At 36.4% G+C, this 13,408-nt stretch overlaps 1 protein-coding gene across 1 annotated transcript; it reads left to right on the top strand.

Moving 5' to 3' along the window:
• The first annotated feature begins 2,655 nt into the window (after nucleotides 1–2,655).
• LOC101855625 (lysine-rich nucleolar protein 1) lies at nucleotides 2,656–8,199 on the top strand. The gene is made up of 2 exons (XM_005092117.3): nucleotides 2,656–2,803; nucleotides 6,353–8,199. The coding sequence occupies exon 2, from the start codon at nucleotides 6,400–6,402 to the stop codon at nucleotides 7,765–7,767; it is 1,368 nt and encodes a 455-aa protein (XP_005092174.1). The 5' UTR covers nucleotides 2,656–2,803; nucleotides 6,353–6,399; the 3' UTR covers nucleotides 7,768–8,199.
• The last annotated feature ends 5,209 nt before the right edge of the window (nucleotides 8,200–13,408 follow it).

The raw sequence follows: 13,408 nt of genomic DNA, 5'->3' as shown, positions 1-13,408 counted from the left end.
TTGCTGCAATTGTGGGATTGTCGTTGGGGGTGGCCGAAGGGTGCAAATTTCCTTGTCCATCTTGTCCCAGAGGTGCTCAATCACGTTTTAATCTGGGGATAATACTGGCAAAGGTGATATAACACGTACGTCATTTTTGTTGTAAGAATCTCTTGGTAACAAAGGCACAGTGTGCTGCTGCATTGTCCTGCTAGAACACAAGATTGTTCCTGTGGCGAGCCAGAAACGGCAGAAGGTGTGGATGGAGAACATCATTGGTGTATCTCTGGGCAGTCAGATTACCGTTGATAACGACTAGATCGAATTTATCAGTACTCATTATGGATTCCCATACCATAATGCTTCGTTTGTCAGCAACAGCACTGACACACAGGGGTAAATGACGTTCATGACGTCTCTGGTAGACTTTCTGCCTTCCATCGAGGCGGTCCAAAAGAAATCTGGACTCGTCAGAAAACATCACTCTGTTCCACTGGCGGTTTAGCCATCGCCGGGGCATTACGTGCCCAGTTGAGTCTGGCATGATGGTGTCTTTGGGGGAGACGAGTGCGTCGAGCTGGGGGTCGGGCAACGATTCCGTGGGCTTCACAGAATTCTAAGATTCTAAGTGTAGAATTCTGTGGTGGGCTTTCAAGCGTCGACGAACGGTGAAGCGGCTGATTGGTCTATGCCTGTACGTTCTCTCTGACCGTCTAGGTCTATGCCCTGGCTATTCTCTGGCAGTTTTAGAAGCTGTTTAAAACCGATCCCACAAGTGTAGAACTCTGATCCGATTGTCTTCAATAGCAGTAGTGACACGAGGACGACCAGACTTTGGAGTGTCACCAATCGAACAACTTGCTTGGAACCGTATCCTTAGCTTTTGGATAGTATCTCTCGTCACATTGAAAGCTATAGTGACAGCAGAAACCGTCGCATTAGCTCTCAGCATACCAAGAGCTTCATGACATTGCGCATCACTAAGACGAGACATCGTATAAAACAAAATTGAAAATTAAAGTACAAACCCAAAACTTTTGATGGCCTTTTCTCTGACGCACGTTGAAGTGTGTAACGAAAAAAGAATAAAAGTAAAGGGATTGTAAACTTTCAAGAAAAAACGTGAAAACACGTTTTTGGCCAAACGTGTTGTAAACACTTTTTACAACAACAAAATAAACAAATGCTGTTCTGACCGACTTTCTAAAGTGACTCAAGCCCAGCATGATGTCAATCGCCAAGTCAAAATTCGCGAGACTAGGCTACTCATACAGCACCGATTTGCAAACTGCCCACTTTCTTTTGCTCGCCAGTACATTATTATATTGTTCATAACACTTCCCGCTTCTCATATACTTTTTGCATACGCATATTATGGCTTTTACGTGCCAGCTCACTTATGATCCGCTATTTTAATGAGAAAAGTAGTTATACAAGAAATTAATTTTATAATGAACACTTTTTTCACGGAAATTTCTCAAAACATGTGTAGTCTAAAGAAAATCTGGCGACTGGCGATTCGAAAAACAAATGACAGATCCTTTTGAGAGCGATATTGTCCCAGCTGTAAACCTTTTAAAATCAGTAGAAACCACCCACTGGGATTTGTCATTAGTAGGATTTTTCTAGAATTATAGAGCTAACAGATGCATTACAAAAATATTGATCTGTTAAGACAAATTGAAACATATCGCTGTGCAAAAGCTGGAGAGTTAATATAATATATAATTATGTTCCATGGTTAAGGAGATATAATTTATTTGACAATAATTAATTAAATTGCGCCACGAATTTTTGACCGCACAGCCTAGTAGGATCTATATAGGCTAGTGCGTTTAGCAATTTTAAAAAAGCTAATAACCCAAAAATGATCAAACAAAGTAAAGTGAAGACTTCCAAATATTCAAAAAAATTAATAGTTACTGGAACATGTACTATATTTCTGGATAATGAGCTTTGGGATTAATTATGCTTGTCAGTGTCTTGAGTGACGAATGAAATGGCGTATATCCACAGAATTAGAATTCTGTTTGTTTGTTTGTTTTTGTAAAGTGTTTTACGGCGCTCGCAACTGCATAAGGTCATGTGAGCGCATCGTTCACACCTGATATTTTCAGTTGGTAGGAAATTTTGAATTTTGCCCGTGTGGCGGTCGAAGCCTACTCTTATCGATTTTAGACCACCAAGGGATCTTTGTCGTGCGCAACTTGCACACGGGCCCTCCGAGATTTTTCGCCCTTGTCCGAGAAGGCTAGGTATAGATCTTTCCTACCAGAAGATCAGGGGTGTGGCAGAAAGACAGCAGTAAGGAGGAGCCAAGGAGTAACAGTAGAAAGGTTGCAGAAAGAGTCAGGAGCCTTAGAATTCTGTGTGTATCAGACTTTATCACTCATTTGGCTGAAGAAGTGATTGATGTAAAAAAAAATAAAAATAAAAATAAACAGAACTAGATCTATTAAAAATGCAAGTTTTTTCTTTCCAGTTAAGAATGAGAGATAGCCCAGGACCCAGCTTGTCCATCTCTCTCTGTCTCTGGGAAAACGTTGAAATTCGAATTACACATACGCACTAACAATATTCTAGAAAGCGAAAACTGAGAACTCTTTTATGGGGTGACAGCAATATCTTTGAAATTGAGAGCTCTTCTATTCTTAAAGCTAAAAGTAGGAAAGGAAGGAAACGAAAACGAAAGTAAGCACGCTGCTTTCGCTTCCAGATTCCAGGCTACGTTTGCAAGAAAGTGCAGTAGTTGTTGACGAAATATAGACTTGTGTACAAAATATTGAAATACAGCCTGCAGATTCTAGACCTTGATCACTCAGGGGTGAGAATAGCCTTGATTCTAGATTTATGTCTTGCTATTATTATTATTATTATTATATAATTATTCTATAATTTATAATTCTCAGCCCCCTCAGCCTCAGGTGTGCTAACACTCAGTAGGCCTCCTATAGCACAGACACACAGAGTGGTGCTGTAGACTAGATGCGGCAAGACTGACCATAGTTTGTCTTGTCTCTAGATCTAGTCTTTTCTAATCTAGATCTATATATCTAGATCTAGATTTTTTCTAGATCTAGATCTAGATTCTAGATCTACCACAAGACGACATCGGCTTTCTTTATGCTCGTCCCTAGGTTGGCGGTCGGTAAAGCGAGGTTTGCTGTGTTGTTTTTATAGACTATATCTAGATATCTTCGTGTGGCATGCTGACAAATGAATTGCTTCTCGCAGTCTACGACTGGAGATATCGGCTGAAAATACACGCTTATATTTTATATTTTTTATCAAATTTGTAGATTTCAACTGATGCCGTTTTCTTTCTTCAAGTTAAACATGTCATGTACCTTTTCATAATAAAAAATTGTACACACACCTAAACTTTATATTAATATATGTTTTATAATATACATATCTGTGTCCTTAAGGCTAAAATCTGAGAGGTGGCTCTTTTTGTCAGCACTCCTCACTACATATTACCTTCATCCTAATTGTATAGTTAGTAATAACATATTATTGTGTTTTTAAAATTGGGGGGGGGGGGGGGGGGGTGCTCGTGATCTATAGGTACAGAGTGTTCGCCTCTCATTCAATAGATTTTGCGTTCGTAATCTGACTGTGAATTAAAATTTTCTTCTCAAAAGTTCTCTCCTTTCGCCTCTTTTCCAGCTCTCTGACAATGTTCTACGTCTGCTTTCATTTGCAATAAAATGCTTTTAGAGTAGACTATTTGATAAGAAGTTGTGTACCATGAAAGTCCTGTTGAGTTGACCTGAAAGGATACACTCATGCATGTGGCCGCGGCCACCTTATTTTATCAACCTCCGGTCAAATTTATTTACCTGCCTCAGACGGCCAGGCATGGTCACTCATCACCGGACTCTTTGTCATAAATTTTGAATTGGTCCCTCACACTGTGGATGGGCTGTTATTATCCATTCACCTGTCATTATTGTTAGGTCCCTCCAATGAATGTTTACGCAAATTGATCAATGGGTAACAATACATTTTCAACTTCTGATGAGAGAAACGTATGATTCATCTTAACTTATAAGCCCCGTCCACAACTCATGCACAAATCATATGTGAGGTGACTGGTCACTGTTTTGTTTACCTAATCTGTAACAACGTAACAATAACAATGGACGTTGATGTGAAATTGCAACAGAAGCCTCGCTTGTTCTCTGGAAGGTGGCAACCTGTGTGTTTTTTTACTGTGGCACTCGGTCTTTGTCTCACGTAATATTTCATTTATTTTACCCCTTGCACAAAATCAACAACAAAAAAAAGCTTACCAAAAAACAAACCAACAAAACAGCAACAAAAAACCCTTACTTACACCATCCACCCCTCTTTTTCAAAAGAAAACAAAAGCCCTTTTGAACACGCCTTACGGCAGTCCAAAGCTTGAGATCAGCCTCGGTTTGGACCTCAGAAGAAAATGGTTTGCTTTCTTAATTTTGATCAGTCCTGTCTAAGGCGGCCACCTATTACATGTGTACGGCCACTTTTCTCCTTGACAATGGGTGGCCGCTTTACACAGGTTTGACTGTACATGTATGATGAGGCAAATTTTAAGATTCTTTTCACTTTCCGCATGAGTAACCCGTGAAACGTGGCCTAAAGTTCAACTGCAGTATCTAATTGTCACTTTAGCAGATTTTTAAAAACAAAAAATCACATGTGGATGAGATACATAGATTTTTTTCCTTAGAGAAAAACCCTGTAGACATACCAATCAACACTTCCATAAACTTTGCTATTATTGAAGCTATAGATTTTGTCATAATTATGTATTGTATTTTACTCTGATTTTTGTATACCAATGCCTTCCATTTTTTTGGTACAATTTGGTAGATCTTCCTAATTGAAATTTGAGAGGTTTGAGCAGGGTTGGGTTGATTTAAATCAGTTGATTTTTAAAATTTAAATCAACTTGATTTTAAAAATACAAATCAGTGATTTAAATCACTTTTTAAAAAATGTATTTTTATTCAGTTTTTACACATTTTAACATTCAGAATTCCTTTCCTTGGTCTCATAAAACAGATATAAGGTTTAGTAGACTAATATATTCATACTTAAAAGTCTGCTCCCCCCCCCCCCCTTTCACTGTACAATAATACAGTATTCAATTTACTTTTTTTTTCCATAATTGAAATCAGAGCTGGGTTGATTTAAATCAGTTGATTTTTTTATATTTGAATCAACTTGATTTTTAAAATAAAAATCAGTGATTTAAATCACTTTTTAAAAAATGTATTCAGTTTTTACATATTTAAACATTCAGAATTCCTTTCCTTGGTTTTATTAAACAATATAAGTTAATATAAGGTTTCGTAGACTAATATAATCATGCTTAAAAGTCTGCTTTCCACCTGTCATTGTAAAATAATACAGTTCTCAATTTACTTTTTTTTCATAATTAAAAACCAGGGTTGGGTTGATTTAAATCAGTTGATTAAAAAATTTTTTTTAATCAACTTGATTTTAAAAATAAAACTCAGTGATTTAAATCACTTTTAAAAAAATGTATTCTGTTTTTACATCTTTAAACATTCAGAATTCCTTTCCTTGGTTTTATAAAACAGTGTCACTGTAAAATAATACAGTACTCAATTTACTTTTTTTTCATAATTGAAAACCAGGGTTGGGTCGATTTAAATCAGTTGATTAAAATTTTTTTTTAATCAACTTGATTTTAAAAATAAAACTCAGTGACTTAAATCACTTTAAAAAAATGTATTCGGTTTTTACATCTTTAAACATTCAGAATTCCTTTCCTTGGTTTTTTAAAACAGATATAAGGTTTAGTAGACTAAAATAATCATGCTTAAAAGTCTGCTTTCCCCCCTTTCACTGTAAGTAGTAAAATAATACTGTATTCAATTTACTTTTTTTTCATAATTGAAATTTGCATTTTCTTTTTCTTTTTAGACAAACACAATCGCGCGCGCACACACACACACACTGTAATAAAATGCAAGTTTATCTATGCATAATTACCCCCGTCCCCCTTCCTTTTAGACTGACATTTTCTTCATTTTTTTGTCTGTAGCCACAATTCACTGATATAGCAGATTAAGGCTTTCTAAAACTGCAGTTGCTTAAATTAATCATTAGTTAAAATAAAGACAATGCATTTTGCACTAAAAGAACTTACTTTTAGCCACCAGAAATCCCAAACTGTGTCAACATTTAAAAAAAATAATAATAAAAAAATCCGATTTAAATTTAAAAAAATTTGATTTAAATAAAAAAAATCGATTTTTTATATTTTTATTTAAAAAAAAAAAAATCACCAACCCTGGGTTTGAGTTGCAATTTAACATGGTCATCAGTTGTTTTTCTATTCTTATCTTTTTTTTTTCAGTTGCACTTCTACAACACTGAAATACAGCCGCCATCAACATTTGAGATATGAGTTTGGAAGGCACACCTTCAGGTGAAATTATACCAAAGGAGCACAAGAAAAAGAAGCATAAGGGCAGAAAAGGCATCGTGGACACAGAAGGAGATCCTTGCAAAACATCCCATCATCGTAAAAAGAAGAAAACAAAACATCAAGAAGACACTACGGATATGGTTGTAGACAAAACTGTTGTACCAGAAACCCTTGATTTGCCTTGTGAGGATGATTCTGAGAAACGAAAGCGCAAAAAAAAGAAGAAGAGAAAAGTAGAGGATGAGGACGCTGCATGTTTTGTGAAAACGAAAAAAGAAGATTTAGCAGAAGAAAATGGGGAACATTGTATTCTCTCAAAGAAGAAAAAAAAAAAGTCAAAAGAGATTAGACAGGATGAAGATAATGAACAGGTGACACTGAGTAGTGAAAATATGTTGGCCACTGAATGTAAAGTAGAAACATCTGTCTCACAGTCGGATGGTATGCAGGAGAAAATGAAGAAGAAAGAGAAAAAAAAGAGAAAGAGAGAAAAAGAAGACGTTTCTGGTTGTGATAATGTGAATAGTATACAAGAGAAAACAAAGAAAGAGAAAAAGAAGAGAAAGGGAGAAAAAGAAGATATTTCTGATTGTGATGAATCGGATGGTATGCAGGAGAAAATGAAAAAGAAAGAGAAAAAGAACAGAAAGAGAGAAAATGAAGATGTTCCTGACTGTAATGATGTGAAAAAGAAAAAGAAAGAAATGGATGTGACGGAATGCAAAGATCCTCTGAACGTAAACAAAGTAGATGCTGATGATATAGATATCTCAGAAAAAAAGAAACACAAAAAGAGTAAAAAGAAACGGGTCCATGAATGTGATGATGTGGCCGAGAAAAATGAAGATATTGAGAAAAAAGAACTTGTTGCTAACAGTCCTGTAAGTCTTGAAAAGAATATCAGCCTTGTTGAGAAGGAAAGGGAAAATTCTAAAGACACTTCGGAAAGTGATACATCAGCAGCTGTTCGAAGCCAGTGGCAAGGTGACCTTTTTGAAAATAAGGACAGACAGAATAAATTTCTGAGACTCTTAGGTGGCATGAAGAAAAGCCCAGAAAATTCAAATGGAAAAGGTCTGTTTCCGTCTCAGAAGGGTCCTAAAGAGAAGAAGGGACTGTTTGGATCCTTAGCCAGTGTCAGCCAGCAGAGAAGCAATGTAGCTCTGTCTTCTTCTGCGGCTGCTACTTTGAACAAATCACTAGAGGAAGACTACAATCGTGCCTTAAATCTTAGATTAGGACCTGGGAGAGGGTCAGGATTAGGGTTTGCACCTGATCCTGCAGAAGGCAAGAAGTTTCATATTGATACTAAAACTGTGAAATCCAAAGTGTTTGATGACTGAGAATACAACATTGGTACTCTTGTATCTGAACGACTGCCGTATAAGTACATGGTATGAGTAGTATTATTAGCAGTTTCCATTCATAGTTCCTCAGTTCTTTGAAGGTAGTGTACCAGACTCATACTGGGTGCCGGTTTAGTTGATGGTCTACCACAATACGGTTGTTGATTCTAAATCCCACTCAATCGACCACAGTCTACTGCAATCTAGGCAGTCTAGTGTAGCACAAGTCCATCCTAATTAATATAAACTAGTCACGGTTATGACAGCGCTGGGGGCATTCTGATGAAAGGTGGTGTCATTTATGGTTGTGATGTGTTGATGGGTGGACTGCTTTATTTTGCAGTGTCGTTTAGATCAAAGAATTTTGCAGTGATAATGATTATGATTGACAAGTAAGCCTTGACAAGTGACCAGATGTGGTTATTTAAAAATGGGAGAGGGGGGGGGGGGGGGGGGGCGGCTTACTCTCTAGACTAACTACAACCACCAAAAGCTTTTTTAATACGGCCAATGACAGTCCCAAGCCTGTATAAAATAAATGCAGGGGCAAAACGTAAACTGATCCATGTCACAAGTCCACAGCCTGTATAAACTGGTTGACCATCAACTAAACCTAAACCAGTTGTCTGACATATAGATCTGGTAGTAGACCTTCAAGTACACCAGAAAGATTGCAATAGACTTTTTTACCAAACCAGCACCTCATATATATTGTCAGTGTCATTCCTCAATCGCCCAAATCAATTTTTTCAGATAAAGCCGTTATTTGGAAAAAAAAAGGACACCAAGAAGTGTCTTACAATATACCGGGTAGTTTGGTTTTGTTTCGTTGTTTTCAGTTGAAAGGTAACAAGTGAGAAAGTAGTCATGTTTCTGATTTTGGCAAACATTTTTTCTTTAATTCTCTCCAAACTTCAAAAATGACTTAAGCATTTGAGGAATGATGCTTTAACTTTTTTGTAGTATTTTGAAAGTAATACTACATGTATAGGAGAGGCAAAAACCTCAACTCTGACAAATAGGCTACTCCCTCTTTTTTATATAATCACTTTCTGCCGCTCTTTTTTTTTCTAGATTAGCTATTTGCCTAAACACAGGCAAATTTGAAATAGTTAATCTCCAAATTGAAAGAGCCTGATTTTATACTATTCTCCATTTGTGTTGAATGGAGAAAAAAAGGCTCCTAAACTGCGTATATCTTTTGAGAATGGCTCATAAACAGTGCATCCCTAATTTAAATGTTTTCCAACTTTTCTTCAGTGTTTACCTGCTTTTGCCATATACATGTTTACAGTCTACTGTCTAGCCTCTGTTGTGCCGTGGTCAAAGCAATGAAGTATAGTCTATTGAGTATTCTTCTGTTGGAAAACTTTGATCTGAAATTCCTGATAACTTGAGCAATAGGAGATAGGCTCAAATTCAGATCTTCCAAGTGCAGGAATCGAACCATTTGCTTTTTGTTACAGAGGCAAGTTTACCTCTTCTCTTATTTGTTTGGACGTGCATCATCGTATAACTGTAGGTGACTTGGTTGCTTAATTGAATCTAATCATATGTTTGAGCTTGCGTCTACCTGTCACTCACTTGTGTATGATATGAAATTATTTGGTCAAGTGTCCTATCTATGACAAAATCAGCCACAGATAATAAGTTCATTAATTGTGTATTATAATTCTATTATGCTCATGTAACCTCTCCTGCTCCTTTCAATTTCAGAACTCATTGTAGTGGACCCTACATCTAGTACTAGGTACAATTTTGTACCAGCTCTATGCAAGAGTAATTTATTCTGACCTTGTCAATGAGAAAAATGATCACCTTTTCTTTGACAGATGGTTAATTTGGACATGATTACATTATATAAGGAAAAATGCAAGGGGGAATGGAAAGTGTTCATTTGTACAGGTAATTGTCTTGGGCAGCTGGTCGTTGGAACAGGTCTACTGAATTATAATATATATATATATATATATGGTCGTTTTTAAGGACAAGCGGGCTAACCCAGATTTTGGGAGTTTCCAGAAGTCTTGACCTACACCAAAAGTGGGCATTGCCCTACCTATTGACTATTGGAGAAGTTTGGTTTCATTGACTATACATGTATTAAAATTGTTTGGTTATAGAGAAAACTGTCCTTGTCTTTTAAAGAAACTGATCAAGGGGCAAAATCTTTACCTTCGATTTTCTCAAAACAGTATTTTTTCGGGATAGCCCCCTTAGTGCTTAGAAACGACCATATTATTATATTATATTATTATATCATCTCATTCTCAGCCCAGAAGTTATTTTGGACTTTGCTATGCTACAGCTGTGACTGTGAGACATTTGATCAGATGTACGAATTGGTCAGTTACATGACACCCTGCTTAGATAATTAATTCAAATATTTGATCAATACGTTAATTTTAAATTAGTAAAAATTACTTTCACATCAGTATTGCATGGGACAAACTAGCTGGCATGTGCTGTATTTAACCAAATGTGCTCATGAATCTAGTGAGCTGTAATAACACAGGTGGAGTAGGCTGTGAATGGCTGATCTGTAGGTTTTTGACTTGATCTACAAATTGTATATGTACTATTTTCTGACATAATTGATCTACAAAGGTGCTGTAAAGTGTTATGTCAGCACATGAAAATTAAATTGTTGAATAAATTATTGTCGAAATGCTGCTACAACTATAAGGGGCTCCAGTGGCTTAGTGTTAAGGGAAGACCTGGGTCGGCGATCCCAGGCAATATCGATAACATTTTTCAAACTATCCACCTTTTGTTTTTTGCGGAAAAACATCCTTTGACATCTACTGTTTTATCGGGCCACAATTTAGAAACTTGAAAAAACACCCTAAATGATCTATAAGGGCATTTGGAAAGTGCGAATTGCTCTGAAAATCCTTTTAAAAATCCCTGTTTTTTCTGTTTTTCTCCAAATCTACTTTTTGACTTATTTGACCTCCTTGGTGCAAGGAGTTTTCAAAAACTACTGAAGCTAGAAGCTTCAAATTTGGCGTATATATGCTTTAAAATCTAATCTGGGGATCTATATGAGGGATATGGGAAATATTGGTAACTTGTGGAAATATTCACATTTTTTGTAATATATTTAAATATATATCCCAAAAGTACCCCAAAATTTCGTCAACTGACTCTTTGGGGTCCAATGAATTTGGGCTCACTTTTTTAGTTTTAAAGATAGGTCAAAATCCTCACATGGATCTCCAGTTCATATATGTTTGTACTTGTGTGCCAAATTTCAGGCGGATAATGCAATATTTACTATGAAATTCTTCTGCACTAAGAGACTGGTTTGAAAATCCAAGATGGCCACTACAGAGACCCATTTTTCAGAAAATTTCAACAAATTCACCCTTAGTACATCCTATCTATTCACCTCTGAACTTCTTGCACAATTACATGATAGTGAAAAAAAGTCATTCGTTTAGAAAATGTTTCCGGGAGTGTACGTCTCCCCTTAAGTGAGCTCAGGCTCATAATAATGTCACTATTGTCAAGCATCTGTCCTTGACATGGCGTTTAGATGGATGGGTACTGGGGTATGCCTTTGAGCGAGACACGATATAACCCTAGTTCGAAAACAGGACACAACCCAGTGGTGACCAGCAATGGGGACTGTACATGTATTATTAGTGTGATGGTGTGGATTAAGTTACATTGATAAACTATTGATATCATTACATGACCATTGCATTGTATGTATTTATCAATGTCTCTGTACTGATACCATCATATGCTCTGGTACTAGTACACCATTGTAAGTCAAGTCTCCCCACAAGAATGATTAAAAATACAAGCAAAAGTGGAATTTATTATTCTTTTTGTATTGACTTCCTGTTTCCTTTGCTGTTTATATAATATGTATGTCTTTTTCACAGAAAGGCCTTGATTCTTTTCACGAGTATAAAATATATGTTATAAGGTAGACCCTGCATTATGATGTGGCCACTTCGGTTGCTCGAGACTCTCTACTCATTCTTATTATAATTATAACTAATAAGAGAAAAACATGTTGATTCAGAGGTCCTACCTTGAGAGTTGAAGCATAAACAAATTGTGTTGATGTATAATTGTATTAATGAAAAGAAGAAAAGTAGGGATTTAGTCGAAGTTGAAGCTTGTTGAAGCTTTTCCCACAAGTGTTGATTAAAAAAAAAAAGAATTAGAATCTATTCAATGTCAGATTTCGATGAACCAAATAAGTACATGTAAGTAAAGTATAGTATATGTTTAATGCCATAGCAACACTACATGTATTAACTATTAGATTATATTATATAAATAGAGGCGGGTCCCTGAATTTACAATCATCTATCCAATAGGACCAAGCCAAATGGGTTGAGAGCCTTAAAATTGAAAGCTCCAAAAATGACCTGACCAAGTACTGGAACATCCAGTCTGGGATTCGAACCAGGGTCATATGCTTCATTGTGCAGCATCGTAGCCTTCCAACTGAGCTAATGGAGCACTCTGACCTGAGCCAAATTGTTGCTCCTCATGGATTGAGCCTGAGAACCATTCATAATTGTATAGAGGATGGCTCATAGTCATAGTCACTATGAGCCGTCCAGTCATAGCATAGTCAGCTCAGAAGCATTTTGTTTTTGTGATGGTCACAGACAGAGCTTGCCATTGTCTTTACACAACTTTAAAAGTAAAACATCATACCTGTCAGAAAATGGGTCACATAATTATGTATATTTAGGTCAAAGCAATAGATTTTGAAAACCAGCCGTTTATTCGATAATGGATGGGCAGCATTTGTACAGTAATATTGGTTTTATGGGATGAACAGGTACTTCTGGTACTTGTATACAAGGTTACTTTTGTTTAATTTTTTTTAAAAGTGAGAGGTAAAAAGAGTCCTCTGATGTAGTTCTGTCCCCGTCGTTTTATGCAAGAAAAATTAAGAAATTATGCAAACTGAGCCCAAAAATGTGAAATAATGCGATTCTCTTAATTTTAACGAAGAATGATAAAGATAAAGGAAAATAATCAGAAATTAAGCAAAAAATGATCATATTTTGCTAAATTATGTGGGGTGCATAAAACCACGGGGACAGGTAGTCAGCTCTCCTCACTGCTTCTTTTCAACACTACATTGTTTTGTCTTCCTTGTAACCTGTTTGTGATGTGGGTCAAATTGTGCTGACATGAGGTACTTAAATTACAACTGATGTGAACATATTCTGTGGATGTGCATACACTGACCCTTTGTTCAAGTCATTGATGTGGGTAGTTGGCAGGTGCTCTGGTGTGGTTTGCACCTTTCCTGTACAAAATCTATCATCCTTAATCTCTTCTTTTTTATTTGTTACTCTCTTGTAACACCCCTAATTCTAATCTTCTGCACTTTTATGACCTATTCGTCTCGCAAGTGCTGTAAAAGTAAAACCATACTAAATCAAAAACAAGTTACTGATGAATTTCATGTGTACAAGTTGGCTTGTGGTAAACACAGAAATGCAAATTAATGTAGAGAAGTGTAGCAGTTTAGCACTGTTAACAGCTGTCACTTGTTACTGGACAATTCAATGATTTAATGATTTACATATCGTCATAGTACTCATAGTCATACATTTTTTAAACCTGGGGGGGGGGGGGGGAGGGGAGGAGGAGTGAT

The sequence above is a fragment of the Aplysia californica genome, unplaced genomic scaffold (assembly GCF_000002075.1).
Source record: "Aplysia californica isolate F4 #8 unplaced genomic scaffold, AplCal3.0 scaffold00041, whole genome shotgun sequence".
Lineage (NCBI taxonomy): Eukaryota > Metazoa > Mollusca > Gastropoda > Aplysiida > Aplysiidae > Aplysia > Aplysia californica.
Note: the sequence above shows the minus strand (reverse complement) of the source record. Positions and strands in the feature narration are given on the sequence as shown.

Excerpts from the sequence above, each read along its gene's own strand:
- LOC101855625 (XM_005092117.3), top strand. The coding sequence starts at position 6,400 with ATGAGTTTGGAAGGCACACCTTCAGGTGAAATTATACCAAAGGAGCAC.